Source organism: Terrapene carolina, unplaced genomic scaffold, assembly GCF_002925995.2.
Source record: "Terrapene carolina triunguis isolate 2854851 unplaced genomic scaffold, T_m_triunguis-2.0 Scaffold210, whole genome shotgun sequence".
Taxonomy (NCBI): domain Eukaryota; kingdom Metazoa; phylum Chordata; order Testudines; family Emydidae; genus Terrapene; species Terrapene triunguis.
In genome coordinates, this window is record NW_020664561.1 from 49692635 (window position 1) to 49718955 (window position 26321).

General features: G+C 39.6%; 1 protein-coding gene across 2 annotated transcripts; it reads left to right on the plus strand.

Moving 5' to 3' along the window:
• Positions 1-249: 249 nt before the first annotated feature.
• LOC113407209 (plasminogen activator inhibitor 1 RNA-binding protein-like) lies at positions 250-25520 on the plus strand. 2 transcript variants are annotated; one of them, XM_026655386.1, is made up of 10 exons: positions 250-756; positions 5300-5462; positions 6388-6534; positions 6650-6745; positions 7930-8004; positions 15295-15472; positions 19221-19268; positions 21724-21897; positions 23398-23436; positions 24680-25520. In XM_026655386.1, exons 1-10 carry the CDS (start codon positions 366-368, stop codon positions 24734-24736), a joined length of 1368 nt encoding a protein of 455 aa, XP_026511171.1. In that variant the 5' UTR covers positions 250-365; the 3' UTR covers positions 24737-25520. The 2 variants fall into 2 exon arrangements, with proteins under 2 accessions (XP_026511171.1, XP_026511172.1); XM_026655387.1 differs by having other exon boundaries at positions 6674-6745.
• Positions 25521-26321: the final 801 nt, after the last annotated feature.

Genomic DNA, 26321 nt, shown 5'->3' on the forward strand with positions numbered 1-26321 from the left:
CGGAGCAGTTGCAGCCGTGCAGGGCTGGGCCTGCGCGAGACAGGTGTCCGGCCGGGCCCCCGCTCCCGCTCCGCGTTGGTCTCCTTTCGCCACACACCAGCGCGCGTTCACCCCCCCACCCCGAACGCACGCGGGTGCTGCGCTGCATCCTGGGAATTGTAGTCCCGCCCCTCCAAGCGCGCGAGCTCCCGTCGCGGTCGGCCGCCTCCAGCTCCCGCGATGCTTTGCGCGCGGCAAACCCCGGCTGTTCCTGGCGCCGGAAGAGAAGCGGGTCTCTTTGGGGCCGGCCATCTTGTGTGGTATCGCGAGCAGGGGGCTGGGGCCTGGGCAGCATCGGAGGAGGATCCCGCCGAGAGGGGCCCATCATGCCCGGACACCTGCAAGAAGGGTTCGGCTGCGTCGTCACCAACCGCTTTGACCAGCTCTTTGACGACGAGTCGGACCCCTTCGAGGTGCTGCGGGCGGCCGAGAGCCGGAGGAAGGAGAGCGGCGGCGGCGGCGGGAGCCAAGGGGGCGGCGGCGGCGGGGCCCGCAGCGGGCAGGCGGCCCAGGCCAACTCCTCTGGCGGGGTCGGCAGCGGGGGCTCGGGCCAGGCTGGGGGAGGCGGCGGCAGCAGCAGCGCGGCCAAGCAGCTGCGCAGGGAGTCACAGAAAGAGCGCAAGAACCCGCTGCCCCCCTTCGCTGCCTCGCCCGGGGGCGCCGGCGACCGCAGGGAGGAGGGCAGCGGGCAGCCCGCCGCGCCGCTTAGGAAGGAAGGTGAGCGGGGACGACGGGCGGGGGAGGCGGCCCATGCGGCCCGCGCCCAAATACGCCAGGGCGGCGGGACCGGAGCGGGGGGAGTTTCAGACGCGAGACATGCGGTAGCTCTTCCGGCCATGGTGTGGGGCGGGAGGCTGTACCCCCCGATGCAGGGTTGAGAGTCTTTAAGCCCCCTTGGGCCTGCAGCTGTGCCGTTAGAAGCGGCGCATCCCCCTCCCGGCCTAGTGAGGGAGAGCTGCCGCCCCTGGGTGACAGCCCGTCACACGCGGCCGGCGGCCTGGCAGCACAGGCTGAACATTGGAGTCTCTAAAGCCCCAGGTGGGCCAGCCCCTGCTCGATCCCCACAGAGACACCACCTGCTCCTGGGGGTGGCGGGGTGGGGTAGTTGCAGGCCGTGACCGCTGCTTCTCTACCCACGTGGGGGGAAGTGAGGCCTGTCGCACATGCTTGTTGGGAAGGAGGGGGCTGCATCTAAGTGGGGGTGGGGAGGTGGACCGAAGGCGCTCTAACCAGGTTAGTTGCTGGGGATGGATGGAGGAGGCTTGTGGTGACCCAACTATGCAGGGTTAGGAAAGAGGATTGAGTAGGACCTGCTGGTGCTTGTATGTTACCCAGTACTTGTGGCCCCGGAGCATTGCACCGACAGCCTGGATGACCCTGTTGACGAGGCTGGATGACCCTGTTGACGATACGGGTCTGGGTGGGATGGCAGCCGCGTGTCGGGGAGGCCCGGCACGCTTAAAGTGTTGGGACGGAAAATTATCAGCCGAGTCTGTTTTTCCAAAGGGAGTTGCATCACTTTTCAAAGCACGGTAGCCGCGTGTTAGTGTTAGTGAAGCTGAGCTAATTATACCTGAGCCACGTGCGTTTTCAGTATGTTGTCGATCCCCTTTCCCATAACGCAGTAGCCGAAGCTATCTGCCGCCGCCTTCCACCGGCTGGGAAGCTCAAAATGGAGCCTTTTAATTTGTGGTGCATCTGATGTCTTTATTTTTGTATGTTTGGACCCAGTTGTGGTAAAATTTTCATTGTTGAAGTGGGGTACTCACCGAACTGGCAAGAGAGGCATGAGTAAGGAAACATTTGGGAATATGATTTAGAGACTGATTAATAATCGTCTGTTAAGCCTAAATTGCATCTCTAAGGACATGTCCCATTTAATAGTAAATGTAACACTCTTTTTCTGGGTTCTTTTCAGTATTAGTTCATAGCCTTTCAGATTCATTCTGAAATACTGTTTTGGTTTTTTTAAGAATAATTTGAATTTGGATTGAGATAAATAAATGTAACTTCAATAGTATGAGTGTATGATAAACATTTTTATGGACTGTAATAAAGTTTAATTTTTCTTAGGAACAAGTGAAGGAATACGAAAATATAGTGACATTAAAATTAATGTCTTTGATTTACTTTTTTATGGGTTGATCCTGCAAATAAATGCTTAATTTTAAGCATGTGTATAGTTCATTGGCAGATAATATGGCACATTTCATCATTAGATCTCAAAGCACTTTAGGAAGGAAATCAGTATCATTATCCCTGTTTTACAGATGTCAAAACTGAGGCATAGGGAGGGAAGATACTTGCCAGGACAGTGATTGAGAGCTATTTATGTACATAAACTTCAGCACATGCATGATTGAAAGATTGTGGCCTAAATTTGTAATTCTCATCATATAATTTTTGAGTGCATTGAAAGTGTTTGGTAATATTTGGATAAAGAACTATTTGGCAAACTAATAAGTTAATTACGACTTAACCAAAACTAAATGAGCTCTTAAAAATCTTACTACCTACAGAAGAGTAGAAATAATTACAGTACTAAAGATTAACTCATTGCATTTCTTTTTAAGAAAAAGTATATTGCAGTATTGTCTCCGGGTGCTTTTTTTGAACTTTTGGTAAGTGCGAGAATAGCTTTACCAAAATATGTCACTTTAACCAAGGAAATACTAAGTAATTCTGAGCAGTGGAATAACAGGTTTAGAAAATACCAACTGACAGTTACTAACCTGGTAGCTTTTTTTGGAAGACCAGCTATCATAAATTTGCTCTGTCTTCCCTTATGAAATAGATTTTTAAATGTGGTTAATACTCCTGATTAAAGCTACAGAACAGTAAGATTTTGACCCTTAAGACAACTATCATATTAAAAGGGCCTGACTTACTTTTGTTTCTTCCTGACCAACAGGGGCAAGTCCATTCACTGGAATAATAAAGGTAGAGGGAGTTTTAAACTTGGCATGTTGTATTAAGGAAAAATTCACTCATGATTGTAAGCATGCCTGATTTTCTATAGAACACAAATGTTTTATTTCACTTTTAATGGTATTCTTAATTTTATATGCTAGGATAAATTTGTATATTGGTACATGTGTAAATACAAATGCCAGTCATAAATAGGCATAACATTGTCAAAACTGCCTCTCCAATATATTAGTCTCAAAATATAAGAGCTGAAGAACTGCACCTTCAGGAACTCATAAAAAAGGCTGCTAGAAATGAGGATTTTTGTGCTGAAAGCACTTGACTTGGACTTTTGAGATCTAAGTTCAATTCCAGGTTCTGCAACATATGTCCTATACGGCCTGAGACCAGTCACTTAATTTCTCTTTGCCTCACCTGTGCATCTGTAAAATTGGGATAATACTTCCTTTCCTCCAAAGAGTTCTATTAAAGTAAATCTCAGTGAGTTTAACTTCCATCTTTTCATATGGAAAAGGATTATTTAGCAAGAGTTTTGGGTCTTGAAAACATGTTTGTAGGGTAAGGAAGTTATTGTTCATTTGTGTGTGTTTGGCTTGGATATCATTACAAATGTGCTAGTTCTTATAGCTCCACCCAAATATAGCATTGCTTTTTCTGCAGGCGGTTGGCTTATTATAGAGATTGAAATTTGGCAGTTTTAAATTTGGGATCAAAGACAACATGGCTTGACTCTTATGAATAAGAGCCTACAAAACAGTAGGTTCATGAGGAATATGGCTATTGTTTTCATAGCTGAATCATAATTTTTTAATCTTTTTTTTTTACAGTTTCAGTGGATGTGTTGCTTTTTTTCTAATGTTGATATACATTGTTTTCCTGCTTGTTTTGATTTTATGTTAAAGCAGCTGATGTTTCATTGAAATGTTTTGTTTTAAACCAGCTTTTGAATATTTTTAGCATTCTGAACTTTGCAATACAAAAGAGATTTGCATAAAAGCAGGGTTGCTTTTTCTTTGAGTTCTTTTGTCCCTTCTGATCATAACTTACGAAGTCGTAATGGTCTTTATGACATAATATAGTTTTGATTATATCAATTAACTTAGTTCCACATAAGGAGTGAACAGCAGGAGGATATTAATACCAATAAACAAAGGTTCCTTTTTCATGAAAATAACCGTAGTAGTGTAAAATGGGGAAATGAAATATCTAAAATTCTCTAACTAGAATGTGTTCAGGAGAGAAACAGAGAAATCAAGCTGTTTCTGTTGCTTTGAAATGATGTGGCTTGTTATGGAAGATAATGGCAGAGTGGGAAACGAGCTTATAACAAATTTGTTCTGGTGAACTGACTCTTTTCATTCTAAAGAGCAGTAATCTAACTTTTTCTAAAAGAACAATACCATACAATTGTCCATTTAGAGTCCTCCAGACATCCCACAGTGAAAAACTGGTGTAATTTCCCTTTAAAAGTGACCTGCAAATGGGAGTGGGGAAAGTGAGCTTCTGCAGGGAGAAAATAACTTATGCTGGTGGCACAAAGTGTTCCTAAAGTTTATAATGGTTTGGGTGAATCCTTTGCTGTCACAGAGCCAGAATAGCTGGTTCTACACCATTTGGTAGGCAGAGGGAAAAGTTTATCCATTGTATATCACAGTGGGGTCTCTGTCTATGAGTAGAGCGCCTAGGCAGCACAGTAATACAAATAACAAACAATATCTGGGGTAGGAGGATGCTTGGTTAGAGCACAGGGGGCCCTGGCAATCCCCAGCCACTTTACCAGTCCTAGGATGAGTGAGGATGGAGCAGAAAGGTGATGTAAGGCACTTTCATCCATCCACACATCAGAGCAGAGCTCTAGTGCATCTGATGCAGATGCTGACTTTCTTTAATGTGACACATCTGAAGCACAGTTGCCAACTTTCATGTGATAAATAAGCACCCTGACTTTCACAATAAGCCAAAAATCAAGCTAATCCCATTTCAAAACAAGGCCAAAACGAGCCAATCCCTAAGAACCCCAACACTCTATGTGACTAGATCTCCTGCAGTCTGGGACTGTGGTGGGCCTGCTGTGCACCCCTGACTCTCTTGACACCCCTTGCCCCTGCTTGCCAGGAGCCAATTAAAAAAAAAAGCCCGGAGCTGCTACATTGTGGTAGTAAAAGGACAAAACATTACTTGTAAAAGGAAATCCTCCCAAACCCCTGGCCATCAGGAGATTGGAAGTAAAACCTAAATGTTAACACTGTATTGTGTCTTGCTTTTGTGCTGGTAGAGTCACAATTTCTTGGTTGCTCAGTAATTTGCTGATGCAGATTGTCTACTATTTTAGGTATAAGACGAATTGGCAGACGGCCTGATCAGCAGCAGCAGCAGCCGCCTCAGGGTGAAGGCAAGCCTATTGAGAGGAGACAAGAGAGACGACCGCCTCGTGAACGCCGATTCGATAAACCTGCTGAAGAGAAGGGTGAAGGAGGGGAATTTTCTGTGGATAAGTAAGACTTTTTCATCTTGCAAACAATCTTTGTGATGATTTGGGTCAGTACTCTTATTTCCCTCTACTGGTGTACAAAATTAATAAAATCTTTGAGCTGGTTGGATCAGAATATTGGTATCTTAATTTTGTTTACAAATCTTTTCTGATGAAGTTATCATGCAAAGTAGAATAACGATCTTTATCGTTATTGCATGATTTTGTTTATATACTTGATCCAGATTACGGTGGACCCAAGGTCTAGTCTAAAGACACAGTTGAACTGATTTTAACTAAAGGTGGTTTTTTTTTTTGAACTTGTGCAGAACTCTGTTCTGACTCTCTTATAGGTCTAAATCAGTTTAGCTTATGTCAATTTACAGTTATTCAATTTACAATCAAAAGCTAAACCTATAGATCAAGTTTTAAGCCATAGAGGGAATTCTGTCAGTTTAATTAGAGGTTTTCAAACTGATTTTAGTTAGACCAATGCAACTTGTGTGTAGACAAGGCGTAAGTTATGTGAATTCCAGAATTGTGTGTTTTAAATATAGTGCCACCAGGTATTATAATTTTTAAGCAATTGTACCATAATGAAAACATCATTACTTTTTAAAGAAATAAGCTGGGGGAGAATGGCCATTATTAAAGAGAATATGTGGTTCTTGTGATATTTATTGTATTGCTTGCAAAAATATGGTTGATTACTAGATGAAATAAGGTATGCAGTTGACTTCTAAAGCATTGTTTCAAGATTTTAGAACTCAGGCTGCATTTAAAGTGCTATTTTTTCATATAGTAATTAGATCATAGTATGCCTAAATGGATGTTTATATTCGACTAACGATATACAGCATAGAGTTTAAAAACAAATATATTGAAAGGCTCTGTGAGCTGTGCTTTACATTTTGGAAATGTAAAATTTAATGGCCTCTGTTCTATGATAGACCCGTTATTGACCGACTTGTGCGTGGTCGTGGTGGTCCAGGCGGAAGAGGTGGACGTGGTGGTCGTGGACGTGGAATGGGCAGAGGAGATGGCTTTGACTCCCGTGGCAAGCGTGAATTTGACAGACATAGTGGAAGTGATAGATCGTAAGTCTTAAACTCTTCCTAGTGTGTTTTTCTTTAGCCTTTAATAGAATACAAATCTTCATTTGCCTTTGAATTTCTGTATCCAGACACTATTATGTTAACTCAGTTTTGTTAGTGTTCTCTCACATTCCCATTTCAGTGGCCTAAAGCATGAGGATAAACGTGGTGGCAGCGGATCACACAACTGGGGAACCGTCAAAGATGAGCTAACGTTAGTAATCCGTAATTTCTTGAAATTTTAAATTAGAAAAATGTAAACAGGTCCCCCAGTTTCCACTATTTATAAAATATAAAAAAAGTATTTGCCTCTCTGGAATTTGTATTTTTTGGTGGGAGTTTTTAAGTCTCCAGTGTTAGTGGAAACAGCATTACTTTGTTTTCTTAAAATCGGTTTTGAAACCTTATTAACACTTGACAAGCGCAAGGTTACCTAATAACTTGCTAGTAACATTTGAGGTTGACTCTAAGATGTTTTTCTTTTCCACTTTTTGAAAAGCAGTGATTGTCACTTTGCATCATTTTACATCTACACTTTTTCAAGGGCTTCATTGTCTTTCTAGTCCTCAGTTTAATGCCTGGGTCAGTTTTACATTTGAGAAAGAGGCAGGGCATTGAAGTATTGGGGATTGATACTAAGAGCAATACAAGTCTTGGGAAAATTGCCCAGAAAATTGCAGCAATTGGCCTTCTTAAATCTATAAAGAGACTCACGTTTTTCATGAAATAGTGAGAAAAGCTCAACTTCATGACTAAGGCTCTGTGTTTGACATGGATTCCATGACCTCCGTGACTTCTGCAGCGGCTGGTGTGTCTTGGCCAGGTGCGCCAGCTGCTGCTGGGGCAGTCTTGGGGGCCCCCCGTCCCCCAGCAGCAGGAGTTTGGGTGTGTGGGGGTTCCAGGGCTGGGGATAGAGGTTGGGGGTTGCTTGCCTTTGGGGGGTGAGGGGGCGCTCCCCGGAAGGGCGACAGCAACTCCTTTCCCTCAGCTCCTGCAGGCACCGCCCTTGCAGCTTCCATTGGCCACAGTTCCCAGCCACTGGGAGCTGCAGAATCAAGGCTTGAGGTGGAGTGGAGGCAGCAGGTGGAGCTAGAAGCTGGGGTCCCTGCTTCCCAGGAGCAGGGTAGGGGAACCAGCCCCCCAGGGCCGCCCTCCCGAATTGCACCTTCCCACCTCTCCTCAAGTTTTAGTCAGAGGTATATAGTAAAAGTCATGGACAGGTCACAGGCCGTGAATTTGTTTACTGCCCGTGACCTGTCCATGCCTTACTAAAGATACCTGTGACTAAAACGTAGCCTTACTCATGACTATTAAGTGAGTCTGAGTTAGAGATTCAGTAACATCTTAGTAGTTTTAAACAGTTAGGTGGTGGTTTGAAGAAAAATCTCTTAATTGCAGTGATTTGGATCAGTCAAACGTGACCGAGGAAACACCAGAAGGAGAGGAACACCCACCTGCTGATTCTGAGAATAAGTGAGTACTATCCTTTTTACAACTTTCTTCAATTGCTTCACATACCATTTTTTTAACTATTTTACTTTTTAGTTTCTTGGGTTCTTTGGCCATGGTGCCATTGGCATGAGCTGTTACCCATGGGACCATTGGTATTTCTTCCACAGATATGTAAATGGTCACAGTACTGTTGAAAGACTGGGGAGAAGAGGAGCATGTTCTAAACTACCTTTATTTCTAGATGTTTACATGTTAATGGTTCATCAACTACTAGGCCACCTTCAGATTTATTTTGCTAGTAATCTGTTAAATTATAGTTTTAATATGCTTCCAAAATAAGATCTTCAAATCAAAACAAAAAAACTTGAAAGCTACCCAGCCACATCTGAGCAGAGTAACTACGCAGGAAGAGAGAGTTGGTAGGCAGCACTTCTTTTTACTTTTGGGTTTCCAAAATAGTTGTATTGATGATGGCCAAACTTCTGAAAATATTGCATGTCTTCCCAGTTCTGTTGCTGTGTGTATGTGTTGTTTGCAGATAACTTGACTACTTTTAATTTAATTTAACTTAACCTTCAAAGAAAGAGGGAACCAGAGAATTGGAAATCAGTGATTTTTTTAACACCTGTTGGATTGGTTGAATAAAAGCAAGTGGCTATATAGGAAACAAGATAATCAGTAGTGGGACCTGGGGTTCATGAAAACGTAATGTGAAACTTTGATAAGATAATAAATGTAGTAGATGAATGAAATGTAGTTTGTCAATTTTAGTATGGCATGTGATACAGTCCCATGTGACAATCTCTTAAGAAATGACAACTGGATTAGAGGGTAACTCGGAGTATACATTTGTCTGAGAAAATTCTAATAAGGGATGTAGTACCAGTCAGTTTTCTCATTAATGACTTTGGGGATAGTCATGAAGAGGAGGGCAAAGTTTTATTATTCAGTGAGGAAATTTAGATAAGAACAGTCAGACCAAAGGTCCATCTAGCCCAGTATCCTGTCTTCCGATAGTGGTCAATGCCAGGTGCCCCAGAGGGAATGAACAGAACAGGAAATCATCAAGTGTCCTTGTCCATTCCTAAATTGAGTATTAAAGGCCAAATTTTGCCCCTGTAAGGCTGGGGAAGACTCTGGTACAGCAGAAGTGCAGTTTGCCCCATGTCCCATGCATCTCTGTTGTGGTGAAGATCCCCACCTTCTAGTATGTAGGTGAGCAGAAGTGGGGTCAGTGGATCCACCAGCAGATTTCCCGTGCACTAGGGATGGCAGGGAAGTGCTCAGGATGTGGAACATCTTGATTGGTCCTCCAGAGCCTGAGGCGAGTGTATGTGATGCATTTCCAGGGATTTCTGGCTCAGTCTAACCACTTGCTGCATGCTGGTGTTTTGAGATTTGGCCCCTAAAACAACAAAACAGTAACACAAAAATCTGCTGTGGAAGGGAGACTTACTCAAGGTTAGAGTAGGGATCCACCCAACAGGGAGGGTTTACAGATAACTACATTTTCCACAGTGCTGCAGAATTGAGTATATGATGCACTAGATTCCCACTACCCAAAATGATAAATCAGTTGTTAATATACAAATGTTCCTTAAAACAGATTATCTCTGAAACACTTGATGTGAAGTTGGGTGGATGAAAAACTGCATCCTTCTGTTTGTGGCTTTAATAGTAATACCTTTTAAATGTTAACATTTTGTTCTTTACCCAAAAGTAGCTCTTGACATCACTCAAAATGCTCAACCAGTAAGTCAGAACACAGTTTTGGAAAAATCAGCATTGAGAGCACTAGTATGATAAACATATTATTGATAGATTTATTTAAAATAATTACATTGACGTAATCGGAGTTTTGGTACTGAGTCCATTTCTACTTGTTACAGCTGTTTAAACAGTTTGGTTCATGTTGAAGATCATTTTTACAGTGTGAATCACATGGAAGTCTTGCATTTGCCTCCCAGAATTGCATTCAATATATACTTTATAGGAAAACAGTTATGTTAAACTAAAACCACTAATTTCAATAGCTGTAATGTTAAGCATATTTTGCTGGACGTGTTAGAAGCTTAGTTTGTCATTATTAAAGCTTGTGTTAAAAATGAAGTGTTTCAAACCAAAACAGACTAATATTACTAATATTTAATATGTTTAACAGTTGATCAAACAATTTTTGCTTCTCCTGGAAGTTATTGGAGTAATATCCTATTCTAGCATGCGTCTGAGTAGCATACTAGTGTGAATCTCAGGTGAGCTGCATTTAGTGGAAATCAGGTTTCCCCTGCAGCATGGAGTAGCTTAGGTACCTTTGAAGCAGATCTGGAGTATAGAATGCTAAAGTAGGAGAAAGAAGTCTAGTAATTTTAATTTGGTCAAGTTTAGGTAAAAGATGGGTGGGATAGAAAATAAGAAAGTAAGTTTGCAAGCTCACACACTGCTGTACATTTTCAAAGAGCAGTACACACATTTATTAGTGTTCTTATTGAATTAGGATGTGTTTCTATTGAACCATGGGGTGGTTTACATAGAATTTCACCCTAAATTTGGAATAGCAATTTGTAATCTGTTCAAATAGCATGTAGACACTTTCCATTAGTAAAATATGCAGAATGCCAACAGAAGGGACGTCCTTAGCCAAATGAGGACAAATAGGTAGAAGGTAACTCAGGCATTGGACAGTAAAGTTAACTGTGGATGTTAGTTTACATAAGCTTCATGGAACAGATTGGAAGGGAAATCCATTGGGAGGCTGCCCCCACCACCTGAGACAGCATAGAAAGTAGCATGGAAACTGGGAATTATGCAAAGAAGATAAGAGGTGGTTGGTCAAACAGGCTTGAGTGGGAGCATAAGATAACTGGATGAAAATGGAAATGATGTGGGTAAGTGGGGACTGATGTGTTCTCACGTAAATAGGGCTTCTGTTTGTACAGAGCTATATATATCTTGGAGTTTACACTGAACTCATTTACGTTCGATTTATTTTAAATGTTTGTTCTGGAAGCATGATCATACACTTCAACATTATTTTCCTTAATGTTCTTTAAACTATCAAATTAACAAGGGGTAAATAATTTTAATGAGATAGGTTTATAGAAAGCTCTCTGAGATTTTTAAAACTTTAGAATGAGGTATTTGGTAAACTTCTTGTTGGAAATGGAGACTAGGGAGGCAAAACTAAACAAATCCAAACTAATTTGCTGCTAATGTATTATTTTGTTTATTCCTTTGGTTGTAAGTAAAGACCTTTGAATTCAATTTTCTCCTTCTGATTGATCTCATATTGAAGCCACTATGGCCGTATGATATGCCACAACTGATTATTTCAGTGTAGCATGAACTAACAGGAGAGGAATATACTTGAATTGAGAAAATTCTGTCTTGAGCGCTAATAACTTCTAAAGTCCCTCTTTAGGCATAAGAACGGCCGTACCGGGTCAGACCAAAGGTCCATGTAGCCCAGTATATTGTCTACTGACAGTGGCCAAAGCCAGGTGCCCCAGAGGGAGTGAACCTAACAGGCAATGATCAGGTGATCTCTCTTCTGCCATCCATCTCCATCCTCTGACAAACAGAGGCTAGGGACACCATTCCTTACCCATCCTGGCTAATAGCCATTAATGGACTTAACCACCATGAATTTATCCAGTTCTCTTTTAAACGCTGTTATAGTCCTAGCCTTCACAACGTCCTCAGGTAAGGCGTTCCACAAGTTGACTGTGCGCTGCGTGAAGAAGAACTTCCTTGTATTTGTTTTAAACCTGTTTAATACCAGTAGGCACATCATGACCTACTGGTATTTGTTAGAAAAGGCCAGTGCAGTGACTTACTGTAGCTTTTTGTATTGCTAGAGAATTTTCCAGTGCTGGAGGAAGAGACTAGTCTCTTGTTGTGTATTTTATTTATGAGGTGCAAAGCTGTCTGATTCAATGGCAGTATGTATTACATTCAAAAAACCTACACTAAAAGAACATTAAGGTTGCAAAATCAAGCGCTCAAAATTAGAAAATGCCAGAATTAAGGCTGCCTGTGGAACCTTAATTTGGTGCTCTTGTGAGTATGCATTATGAAACAGTCCTTAATTACAAGAGCACACGACCTTTGCTTCATGCACAGGACAGACTGTGCTCTGGGGGATGAATCAGGGGGTTGTAGTTGTCTGTAAGGACCCCTACCTTGTTTGTAGTGGAAGTTGGAAGATGTACAGTGAATGAGGCATGGAACTGCAGGTAGAGAAAGGATGTGGTTAATACAGTTGAAAGCCACCCTGCAAAGATAGGTTCTATCCCTGCCTATGCCAGAGAGGAATTATATGATTCTGGGCAAATCGTGTAAACAAAAATTTTCATAAGCAGTTCTAGGTTTCTCATTTTCTGGTTACCCCATGAGACACCCAGTGTCTGAGTTGCAGCAATTGTGAGCACTTACAACTGCAACTGTTGTAAATGGGGGCTCTCCTTTGAATGTATAAAGTGCTATAAAAAACTAAGTAATATGAAAAAACAGGCCTAAAATGTAAATGAGGTAATACATTAAAATAAAAAATTAAATTAAAATTTGATGCCCAAAATTAGTTTACATTTCTGACAATTTTGGCTTTAATCTCTTTCTCAATGGATATAATGCTTACCTCACTTCACATGAGTGTTGTGAAGATAAAATTATTCATGTTTGTAAAGCAATATATTATCATAAGCACTATAGAAAGGGCCCAGAAGAAATTAATGATACTGTTTTCAGTACCGGGTTTGGATGAAGATAAAAAAGAAATATTGAATAGCTTCCTTATCAGTGAGTGCTGTTCATCCTGTGTTGAATGAGGTTGGGTCATATGGGGGAAAATATGTGATCATGTAATTAAAGACAGTATCATAATGCATATGCACGAGAGGGGCTAATGCTGTACAAGCAAACTTAATTTTGGAATTTCCTAACTTTTGAGTGCTTGACTTTGTGACATTAATGTTCTTTTAACATGATTTCTGGATGCAGTTTCCTAAGTGGTTTTTTTTTTTTTTTTTTTTTTTTTTTAAATTTTAAAGAAAAAAATCATGTGGAACTATATTGATAACCCTGCCTGTGGGTCATCAGCAGGTTGGGATCTTTAAATTCACAGTAGTCCTCTACTGCTTGAGCTAATAGAGTAACTGTGGTAATGGAAGAAGGTTGTGTACCTGCCATTAGAAGGAGATGGGGAGACACTTCGCTAGTTGGTTTCAGAAAGTTCACTCAGGAATAATTAAATCAATTCTAGGTTCTCTAAAGGCACATCTACACTACAAAGTTAAGTCAACCCTACGTTAGGTCGACTTACAGCACTGCAGTAATTACTGCAGTTTTTCATGTCCACGCTGCTGTCCTTCTGTGTGTGGTGTGTGTCCTCATTAGGAGTGCTTGCACTGACTGAAGAGGGGCAGTGTGGGGGGGCTGAGAGCCTGGGCTCTCGGCTCGGTGCCAAGCTCCAAGCTGGAAGCTTGGCTGCTAACCAGGTTCTCAACTCCCCATGGAGCTCCCAGTTGGAGGCCAGCTACTGCCAGGGCTCTCAGCTCCCCACTCCCTGCGGCAGACAGTTACAGATGCTGCATCACCCAAACTACATCAACCTAAGCTGTATGCCTCTTGTCGAGGTGGATTTACTAGGTTGGTGTAGCAGGCAAGTTACGGTGGCAGGAGGAACACTGTGGTGTGTACGCTTACATAGTTAAGTTGATGTAAGCATGCCCTAAGAGAGTGTGCTTTAGTGGTTACAGACCCTTTTGCCCTTGATCCCCCCCAGCGTCTACCTGCCACTTCTGCTCCTGTCCCCTTCCCTGCTACTCCTTGTTGCCTCTAGTCATCTTCCCTATGCTTTTTTCCTATCTGCCCAGCATCACTTCCCTTATCATCCTCTTCTGCATTTGAGCTTCTTCCTTTTCCATCCATGCTGCGTGGGCACCAGGAGGGGGTAGTATTGAGGGTGCAAGGCAGACATTCCTGTTTTTTAGTTCCAGTGCCCCTAGAGGCAGCATGCTTAGTTGCTCTTTGGGGATGGCACATGCAGTCTGGTCTCAGGAGCTGTGTCTTTGCTGAACATGTGCAAACTGAGATATTTTTGGAGGCTTATATCTTTCCACATCGGTGCAAATTTTCAGAGATGGCAAAAGGCATCCTGAAACCTGGGTAATCCTCCTTGCCAAATTTCAGATCCTTCCTCCAAAGCATGGAATAGTAGAGCTTCTTAGCAAAGTAGCTGAAAACAATTTTTTAAACATGGCCAAACATATTTTCCATAACCTTGTTCTTTGAAACAGCTGAACTGTTTCAGCTGAGTACTTAAGTCTGAGTCTTTGTTTAACATTAAAAAAAATACCTTTCCATTATCACACCACAAATTAAGGTTACTAAATAACAAGAAACTTTCTCATTTAGTTGATGCTTTTATAGTATTTTACATATGCCTATGCACACTGTTCTCCCAAGAAGTCCAATGAAATGTAAATACTGAATGTTAGTGGTATCATTTGCCCTATATAAACATACTAGGTGAAATAGGTACAGCATTGTGTTCTCAGTATGGGTAATTAGAGCACAATCTGTTACTGAACACAGTGACCGAGTATTTAAAAGATACAAAATAGGGGTTTTTTTTGGCAGAGATCAGAGACACTTAGTGAGTGAAACTGCAATACTTAGGAATCAGATCTTAAGTTGTTTACAATTATTGTTTCAAGGTAGGTGAGACTATAACTGTGATCTGGTGGAGGTGTAAACCATTTTGTGCATTTTAAGATTAGAAATTGAATGAAGAAACAATTATTAAAATACGTATTTGAAAAATTGCCAAGACTGAGAACAGTATATGATAGTGTGCCTCACTTAATTTGCTTGCCATCCCAGTCTTATTTTCATCATCTGCTAGGGGACATCTGAAAAACTGATTCCATGGCAAAAGGTAAAAATCTCATTTGCTGTGAAAAATAGCATTAATGGGTATAGGAGTACATTGGGCCTTACTAACTTGAAACTGTTTACTGTGCTATACTCCCATTTTGTTGTTCAGAGGCACTTTGCTCTGCTGTTGCTGAGTTTTTATTTGTTGGTTAGGGTGGACATCCCATCTTACTTTTGAAAAGCAACACACCCTTTCTGTAGGGCAGAGTTCTGAAGATTTTCTACTCTGTATCCTAATAACTACTACTAAATCTTTGACACAATGAATTCCCCTATATTCTGATACTGATGCACTGTTTTTGGATTTGCTATGCATAGTTATTTAAAATATTAATGAATAGAAATTAAGTAATCATAATAAAAATGAATTTCATTCAGAGAGAATGAGGTGGAAGAGGTTAAGGAAGAAGGCCCAAAAGAAATGACCCTGGATGAATGGAAAGCTATTCAGAATAAGGATCGTGCAAAAGTTGAATTCAACATCCGTAAACCAAATGAGGGTGCTGATGGGCAATGGAAAAAAGGATTTGTTCTCCATAAGTCAAAGAGTGAGGAGGTAAAGTAAAACTTAATGGTATTCCAAAGTGCCTAGATCTCATGCTGTTAAAATATATTTACTGTTTGACGTGCAGATTTTATTTCTTGACGTGAAGATTATGGCAATAAAATTGCTGTTTAAAAGCAGGAATAGGGTGCTTTGCTACTAAAATTTTTAAGCAGCATAAATAAAACCGTTTAGTGCAGTCAGTTTCGGCTACTGGGCTGTCTCTTTTTAGCTTAGTGGGTATTATTTTTTTATCTACAAAAGTAGTGTGTTAAAACTCTGGAGAGGTACTGCAGTTTTGATAGGTTCATAAGGAAGTTCTTTTTGAGCATTTAAAATAAAACCTTACCTTATCAACATGCAAGTGCATTTAAACAAATTATAGCTTAAACTTTGAAAGGCATTTGATCAAGTATCAAATAATACATTCAGTAATTTTTTATTGTTACTGTCATGCCCAAAGGTCTCAGTCAGGATACGAGCTCATTGTAGTAGGCCCTGTACAAACGTGTCTGAACATATAGGCCCTCTCTGTAACATCTAATTTCATAATGTCAGTATCCTGATGTTTTGCAGTGCTACCTAGAGCGCCTGTAAAGAATATTAAATTAAAGAAACCACGGAGTACTTGCTATTTTTCTGTAATGTTCATTCTAGTAACTGTTTTATGAACCAGAAACAGGGCAATCCAGTGTTGTGAAGAATCACAGTATCCAATCCCCACAATATCTAGCAGATTATCGGACCTCGCACACTGGTGTTAGAAGCTTCACAGATGCAAATTCCTTTGAATTTGCTTCCTCTCCTGAAACTTAAACGGCATCGTTTTGTAATGCGGACTAGCCAGTGGTTTAAAACAGCTTTGCAAACAGTCATTAAGGGGCTTTTTAGTTGTCTTTGTTTTAAATATTAGCTTCAAAAAAGGATGAGTGACGTGGTCTGTGACAAGCCAAGGATCTAGAACTTTGTTCCGTAGTTTGCACTGACTCCCACTAAGCCAGTAAATTGTAATTACTCTCCTTAGTTTTTCTAATTGGATAAATTGATGCTCTCAACTTTTTACATCTGTCACTCTTGTTAAGTATACATACCCAATTTATTTTTCATAGAATTTAAACTACATGTATGGATAGATGAGCACTCTAGCCGCAGTTCGTCGTCTATAAAATGAGGGTACTAATACTAGCCTCTTGTTGAAGAGTACATTCTGAGACTAGGCAGTACTTGGATAATACTGTGATTGTGGCTATATAAGTGCTTAGATCTGTGTGCTGTTACAGACTCAGTACTTGCCATTTTACTTAAACTAAAGAATATTTAAAATTTGTCAATAAAAACACTTGAATGTGCATGGCATCAGTAGAAAAGACAGGTTTTTATTTTTTAGTTTAAATTTTGCCTCGCAGTATAGAAATAAACGGCTTTTCAGAAGAGTGAATTCTTTTGGAATGACATCATTGGGAGTCCGTATTTTATGGGGGAAGTAAGTTGTAAGCTGGGGCAGTGACTGTCTCTTTTTGTTCTGTGTTTATATACTGCCCAGCACAGCGAGGTTCTGATCCATCACTTGGGCTCCTAGATGCTACAGTAACAAAAATAAAAAAAATAATTTCCTGGGTTAATTTGTTTCTATAAGACCCAGCTCTTGCTAGAAAGGCGAAGTGGAGAATGATGAGATTATACTAGGAAAAACTGACTTCCAAGGGATATAGACCATATAATTCTTTGAGAGAGAGAATTTTCTAATTGCCGTTAGATAATTGATTTTTTATTTACCTATATGTTTGTGTGTTAAGACAATCTAATATTTTTTTGGAAGTTTAGCGGCTCTTGAAGTCATGCAGACAGTCTGGAACCTTTTTCTCTAAACCAGATCAGTTTGGTATCTGGCCAAGGAGACTTGAATTTTATTGTCTCCTCTAAAAATAAAATAAGGATAAAATACTGCGGCAATACTGTTGAGCACATGCAAAGGTATATACATACCATATCTTTTATCTTAATTAGTAACTTTCTTATTTTCTGGAGTTGCAATTTTTAATTTTTAAAAATTTATATAAAGACTCTCAGTATTTCAGCTCAACAAACGCCTCTCCCCATCCGTATTGATTTGTCACGGATTCAAAGAAGGGAGGTACATTTTTATTAGCTGAATATGGAAAGGGAGCTTTTCATAACATAGAAGTCCAGAATAGCAGTTGCATGAGCTCTCTACCAACGGATTGAGGAGTACAATAATCCAAAAGTTGTCAAACAGAATCCAGAAATCGATATTTGCGGCTATTTCCATTCCTCCTTCTTTCATACCACCTGATCAACCATGAAAGCATGAAATCTGATGATGTGATATGGAATAATTCACATTTAGGCCACTGGTGCAAACCTTGCTCTGATCGATAGCAATCAAAAGTTGCCATGCAATAGTGGTTTGGCTTGTGTGTATATATATATATATATGTTTGAGGTTTCAGTCCAGGTCCTTCTGGACTGTTGTGGACAATACAGATGATCACAGTGTGCCTCAATTGATAGTCTCAACAGAGTAATCAGGCATTGAATGGGCTTGGTGATGGAACAATTTTCAACCCTTCAAATACGTTTTGAGATAATTGGTGGGCAAGTGCCACCCTGAGTCTCTAAGGATAGAGGACTTAAGTGTCCAGTGCTCGCCATCTGCCTTAAAGTCATGAAAGAATTGCCCCCCATACCAACCTCAATTTTCTTGTTTGCTGTTTCAAGGAGTTACAGCCAAGCATTTATCTAGCTGTTTTATCCTTTTCAGATTTTCCATGAAACAGTAAAAAAAAACGGTGGTTGTCTAGTAAAATTCACTCAAAAGTAACTCTCATTGTTAGATTTAAGATGAGATCTGTTGAATTTTGGGAATCTTGATCCAAATTCAATAAAACCCTTTCCACGTACACATTAAATTGGATTGTGTGACATAAAACAAATCTCAAATGTTGCCCTTCAGATTTGTTTTACTGAGTCATACACAAATTCTGTTGACATAGCTGAAAAATCAAAATGTAAATGGCATTGTAAAAAGGATTTAAAGTTTCAGGTTTAAATAATTTTAGTGGCGAAAGACTTGCTGGCTAATCAGTCCATATCATACATGTTTGCTATACAGATTGTTTGCTATGCTTCCAAGCTTTCTTGCCTGTCCTAATTTTCATAGTGAGAGATATAGTGTGGTGGGAGGTACCTGTAAAAGCTTTAAATTGTTTGTTGGAAAATACCTGAGATCTTTGAAAATTCAGAAAACTGTAAGTCCTCTTTGTAAACTTTTTCTGGTTCTTTTTTTTTTTATGACCCTTTGTGAAAAACACAAGATTTCTTATATCAGCCTTACAGTTGGAACAGTGACCCACAAATCCAGACTATGTGTAGATATTTTTTTACCGGATGAGCAATACTTTAATATACCAGCTTAGGTTCTTATACTGCACAACTCAGTGTGGTGGCTGAGAACCTGAGATGTGAATTTGCATCTTTGTTTCCTCACTGGGTTTGCAGTTGTGGTATTTTAAATTTGACCACTGTTGAATCAAGATACGTCACTCCATGAATCTGCAATTGTACGCAGTCTTTTTCTCTTTGTGGGTACTTGTGTAGCCTTTTGTTGTTTCATGTACTCAGTGGCGTATGTATTCAGCGGGTTCACTTAACCTTAGTGTCTGGTATTTCTGTATGTAATGGAGTCTCATTTCTTCCTTTTGTTTTTATACCTTTGGTGTGGACACACAACTTGCATCAGACAAAGGGGATGACAGAAATGCCGGGGAGTCCGCTGGAGTCTAATGAGGTACCAATCCTTTATAGCTGTAATTAGTGATATTTATCGTATATACTCATTCATTAGCCCGTTCGTTTATAAGCCTACCCCCCAAGATGGTTACGTAAAAATAGCAAAAACTGTATGTCCCTTTCATAAGCCATCCCTATATTTCAGGGGTTGGCACCCTAATGGGCCAGGAGCCAAAGTTTAAGCCGCTAGCGGGCCTGGACGTTTTGTTTACCTGGAGCATTCACAGGCACGGAGCCCTTCAGCTCCCAGTGTCCGCGGTTTGCCGTTCCCAGCCAATGGGAGCTGAGGGGCTCCATCCCTGCAGATGCTTCCAGTAAAAAAAAAAAAAAAAAAAAAAAGACAATGTATTAGATACTCAATTCATGATTTCATAGAGTTTAAAATCATCAAATTTTGGTGTCGACCTGTTTATAAGCCGATCCCCGCTCTTTGATGCGTCACATTTTACCAAAAATATTCGGCTTATGAATGAGTATATACGGTATGTTTTGATGTGACCTCCTTAATCAGCTAATCATTATATGAAAACATATGCAAGGAAATTAATAACAATAGAGCATATAATATATGGTATATAACTCTTCTGTCCATGCCTGGTGCCTTGCTGTGTATCATGAAACGGTCATACATAACTAGAATGTTTGCTCCCCACAAAATTACAACCCTTTGCTTCCTAAGTGTCTGCTTCTTTCATAAGTCCCTCTTACTTTTTTCATACCACGCCTTATACACAGAAGCCACCATCCTGAGAGAGTCCATAAAGTTATTTTTCACAACCCACCTCAAGACCCACTTCTGCCGTGATGCCTACAGGAAATCATCAGCTGATAATGGCGAGATAGTGCCAGAGAGAATTGCTGTTTGTTCGTTCATACTTAGAATAGCTTTCAAAATGAGGTGGAAACATCAAGCCATGCATAAAATGTGCCGGTGTAATCATATGTTCTTATTACTATTGCCCTCATTTCCCTCCTGTTTTTTTACTCTTTTGTTAGTTTGTCTTAAATTAGATCGTAAGTTCTTTTGAGCAGGGACAGTATCTTCATATATGTTTGTATAGAGCCTATCACAGTGAGGCCTTCCATGATCCTCATGGTGGGGCTTTTATGTGCTACCCAGTTTACTAAAAATAGATTCATTTTCTGATGTGTTATGCAGCCTCTGGTTGTTCAAGCCATAATGTGTATTTATTGCAATAGTTGAATCATCTCCTACCCCCCTCCCCCCCCAATCATAGTAGAAAATAATCGGTCTGAAGTCAACAAACATTTATTTTAACTTCAGCGAAAAAGGAGGGGATTATGTTCTCTTTGAAATTAAATTAAATCATTTAATGTTAACTGACAATTGCTATTTATGGCTCTTTATTCTGATAAAATCTGGTTTTGAATAAGCTAACTCTTTTGGTAAAACTAATACTGTAACTGAAAACTTAATAGCCTACCAGAAGTAAGTACATTTTAGGAAGCCAGCTCAAAAAAGATGCATGTAAATGGCTTTGTAATGTTGATATAGTTTTCTAGACTTCCCACTGGTTTTGTTTTTTGTTTTTTAATGATTAATTGTATTATGCATGTGTTTGTTAATAACACCCCCAGCCTTACTGACTTGCCAATATACATTTTGGTACTGGTCCTTAGGATTCCTCAACACAATAAATGCTGAATACCTTGGGGGCCAACTAGCTCCAGAAGATTTTTTTTTTAAGTATGCACTAATATGGCACAAGGTTAGGGCTCTTGTGTAATTTTCACTATAGCTCATGATACCAATTTGTTCTTTTTTAAGCATGGTATGTTCGCTGCCATCATGGTTGCAGTATATCGTGCGTACATCTAATCCATTGGCCATTTGGGGCAATGGTATGGTGGGTGAAGTACTATGAAACTTTTTTTCTTGGGTTTAGATAGTGCAGAGGGATATGCAAATAGAGAAAGTTAAAAAGCAATCATGTTAAATATGCAAAGGTTATCGACACTCAATGAATAACAATTGAAATATAGAACTAGCAGGAGTCCTGGAAGAGGAAAGAGAGAACAATAGAAAATGAGATTCAGTATTGCCTTTTTATTGTTCTTAGTGAGAAAGATATGGATGCTAAGTAAATTCTTTCAGTTCTGTTTTCAGAAAAGCTAAATCAGCTCTTGTTCCTGTAATGGAATACAAGAAAGATCTAGGAATAGCCCAGTGTGTTCCATTTAAAGTTCTTTTGGCAAATGTTTCCTTTGCTGTATGCTAGCTTGTATGTTAGTGGAATTTCTGTATTATTCAAACAAAGTTGATCTATTTCTCATAAGGAGAAGAACCTGCTGGTTTCTTGATCTTAGACTCTGAACCTAGCATACTTATGTACTTGCGTAAAGCTAAGCTCATAGCTAAGTGATTGTAAGAGCAGGGCCTTAAATCGGAATTTTTTTAAGTGGTGTGGTGCATGCTTTCGTTTTAATTTTAGGCTCATGCTGAAGACTCTGTAATGGATCATCACTTCCGTAAACCAGCAAATGATATTACGTCCCAGCTGGAGATCAATTTTGGAGACCTTGGTCGCCCCGGACGTGGTGGCAGAGGCGGTAGAGGTGGCCGGGGGCGTGGTGGAAGGCCCGGGCGTGGAAGCAGAACTGACAAGGTAAGTAATCTGCTTAGATCCACAAATTATTTTCTTTTTAACAGTCTCTTTCCCAGCAAATTGGGTTAATAGATCATAAAGCTTTTCCAGAAATCTCTGCCATTTTTAGATAAGCCATTATTTTTAACATGAGTAGTTAACCACTGCAACAGTTTACCAAGGGGTGTGGTGAATTTTCCATCACTGACAATTTTTAAATCAAGATTGGGTGTTTTTCTAAAAGATATTTTCTAGGAATTATTTTTGGGAAGTTCTGTGGCCTGTGTTGTACGGGAGGCCAGACTAGATGATCAGTGGTCCATTCTGGCCTAGGAATCTGTGATATGTGTATTCTTTTTATAGAGATCATTGTTTTAGTAGTCCATCCTTCCTCCTGTTGGAGCGGAGAAAGAGCCTGTCACAGCTAGGAAACACATAATCAGCACTCTTGAGGTACTTAAACTGCACAATTAGCATGTATCCCTGTAAGTTTCAGGTAAACTAGTTTTTCTACTAGAACTTAAGGATGTAACTTGGCAATGTTTTCATTATTGGCAAAATTGACTCTCAAATGTTAGCTCTGGTCAAGTGTAGGTAGTCTCTTGGTCTGTCCAAGGCCGTGGTCAAGTGTCTTGATGTTTTTGGTCTTTTGGCCTCGAGATGAAAACCTTGTCTTTGCTTCTGGGACCTTGAAGTGAAAAAATTCTTTCAGGTGTCATTATAGGTTACACGGTGCCTAGGAATGCTTTGTCATCTCTAATTGTCTATATTATCCCTGACACACAACTCACAGTTTATGGTTGCATTTTTTCCATTGACTCAGACATGTTCCAGAAGATGTAAATTTTCCTCTAGAAAAGTATGCAAAGGTAGCAGACTGTAGAAACCAGGTCTTCATGTTTTCACTTAAAATACTTCTTAATTCCCTCTACCTTTTCTTGTCCTCGGTAGACTTCCGTCATTACTGCTTTAGTAGTTTCTATTTTCCTGGTTTCTGCAACAATTCTCTCTCTCACTAGAAAGCGAAAGCACCTAGGGCTTGTCTGTATTAGAAGAACTGTACCAGTGTAACCCTAAAGCAAATCATCCCTGCTATAGATACAGTATGAGCAAGTTTAGTTGGTCATTTAACCAATTTAAGTGCATCTATGCTAGAGGTTTGCACCTTTTAAATTTATTTAGTTGCAGCACTGGTGTAATTTTTCAAATGTAGGCCAGCTTGTAATCACTCCTTATTCAAAATACCTTGCTCACTTGCAACACTCACAGAAATCTGGTTTTCTTTTCTCTTCTGCATTAGCTCACTTGGATGTTTAGATTTAGTAGTTGGGAAATGATGCTACAAATGCTGTTGAATTGGGTTTTCTTTCCTTAGAATCATGCCCAAAATCCAGGTATTTCTTGTTCTAACTTGGTACTCCAGTATGACACCTAATTTCTTTGACTGTTTTTGTGATGGCATTCTTGAAGGCTTTCAGATCTTGCAGCTATTTTGTGTTGACTTTGTGTGTTTCCTTCCAGTTGGTGAAGGAGTTTGACGTGATCCACACACCCAATCAGGTTGGTGATTTACAATGATAGCGTTTTGTTTATTTTACCTTTGAGTTAGGCTAGTCTATTGTGGAGACAATTGGTTTCTGCATGGATTGGCTTTTATGGCTTATCTTTTTAGTTTTGATGGAATGGAAAAACGGGAGGGCTAGAGACCTGGCATAGCAGATCCTTGCCCCACTGATGTCCATACTCCCAGCGATGGAGGGGTGTGTGTGTGTGGGGGGGGGGGTGTATATTTGGATTTTGGCATTTCTGCCCTTTCTGTTTGTTTGAAATTCCTTCTTTCTTGCAATTGCAGTTTGGATTTTTGGAACATTGGGTTGAGGTTGAAGCCTCTTCATTCCTAATTTAATCATTGCATCCTTATTCAGATGCAGCATAGCAACCTTCATAAAAGATGGTTGAAGATATGCTTAAGGGACTCTTTAGTTCAGCTTTAGCTTGCCAATTGTTGCTTGGTGTATTTCAACTCTAGTATATGTTAGCACAGGTTTCCACTTGAACTCAGACTTGGGTTTAACAGAACTCTATTCCTGAAAAACTAGTCTTATTTAAATTCTGTGAATTCCCAAGAAACTTATTTTTCCCCAGTTCTATTGTATATCTCTGTGTTGGCATAAACAGTTACAGATTTTAAAGTGACAAAATATTTACATTTTCATCTATGAATAAAAACTATACAGTCAACAACACTGTTGTGACCCATCCCTTCATGCCATGACAAGACTTAGAATTTGTGTCAATATATGGCCACATCACAGGTTGTCACTTGGTTCATGTCTAAGGCTGTACTTCTAATAGAATGGGATCAGCCATATGTGCGCATACATATATATATATAATATATATATATATATATATATACACACACACACACACACACACACACTTGTTTTATACCTTTTGAAAAACACATGGCACTATGAGATAGATGTACTATAACTATAGTGATGCCCAAAATGGATAACTGAATAGTGGAGTAGCAGCAGTAAAATGTTAGTGTGAGAGATCTGACAGTGTGATTTACTGTGGAAAAAATCATAGGAAATTTCAGTAAATTTATTTTGACTGTTTTATATACTACTTTGAAAACCCGTTGTTTGGCATTTTAGCCATTTTCTTAACTTTAAGCTTCCAACTTGCTAGACACAAGTGTATCATTATGCATAACATTAAAAAAGACGAAAAGTGTAAAGATTAAAAACTTTGTGGTTCTCCAGTTAATTTCTATAATATGTTTTTCTTTCAGTCAAGTGCTTCTGCTCCTGATGTAGATGACCCAGAGGCTTTCCCAGCTCTGTCCTAAACTGGATGTCATAAGCCACCTCTGCCCCCTCGGTGGGCCCTCCTCTACGAGGCTTGCATGCTTAAGGATCCTAAACAACTAAGAAATTTAAAAATGAGACTGTCATTCATACCATTCACACCTAAAGACTGAATTTTATCTGTTTTGAAAATGAACTTCTCTCGCTACACAGAAGCAACAATATGGTAGTCAGTTTTGTATTTAGAAATGTAATGGTAGCAGGGATGTTTTCATAATTTTTTCAGAGATTATGCATTCTTCATGGATACTTTTTTGTATTGCTGCTTGAAAATATGCGTTTCCAAACTTGAAATATAGGTGTGAACAGTGTGTACCAGTTAAAGCTTTCACTTCATTTGTGTTTTTTAATTCGGGATTTTAGACGTTTTCTCCAAACTACAAACTGGTTTTTAAATATTGCACACTATTTCTGTTTCCTTTAATACCTACTTAGCAGATTTTTATCAACCCATGGTCAGTTGGGATACGTAGAATTTAATTTGGCAAATTGTTAGTACCATGTTAGTACCATGTGGAATACTATTCTGGAATACTTTAATTTAGTTTTTAATACTTAATTTCAGACTTGGAAAAACAGTCATTTTTCATCTATCTTTGGTAGTTTGTTGTGTATGCAGAATCTTTATACAAAGTTGATATCAAATACTTGAAAAATAGTCAAAGCACATTGGTTTTTGGTCAAGTACCTGCATATTGATCCAGCAGTGATGTGCAGATGATTGGTCTAAAAAGTTTTTTAAAATTATATTACACCTTTCACTCACTCTTTTTACCTTTATTCCTTTCTCCTTTCAACAAAACTAGATACTTTATTGGTAAACATTGTTTATCCTACTTAATATTATTCTTTGGGAAAGTATCCTCTAGACTGGGGCAATTCTAATTCTTTCTGTTCTACAGGACTGGGAGGTGGCAAAGGGAGCATCATCTATTTCTAATACAGTCTATTTAAATTTCATTTGGACTATGGAATTTTGGCAGTGCAGTATGTTTATATAAATACATCACCATCTGATGTATTTACACACTGTTCCATTAGCTGCAATTCTTGTTCTGAAGAGGAAAACAAAGGACACCATCTAGGTCTGGGAGGAGAATATTTGACTCATTTAAGTCAGAGAACAAATCTCTTCAATAGGAGACATCTGTGGTCTGCATGGGATACAAACCAAAAAAACCTTACCTTTTGCTCTAAATTTTGTTCTGAATTTTTGCTCCATTTCTTCACCCTTTGGTCTCTGATTACTCGCTGACAAATAAATGTTTTTCAGAGGGTGATTGTAAGAAGACCCGCTACGCCCTGTAGAAATTCCTTCTAGGTTAATTTAATCCCTGTGAACAGGAACATTACCACTTTCCAAATATGAAAGGACTTGAGAGAATGACTAATAAAAAAAGATTTCTTAGGTTTTTTCTTTTGTCTGCAGCATTTGTTAGGAGACTAGAAACAGGTTGCTCATTTTATTTAATGTTTTATTCTTAGAGCAGCTTTAAAATATTTGTAGTTTCTTAACCAGGTAGATAGAAAACAAATGGTAATGCCCTATTTTTTTAAAAGCTGTAT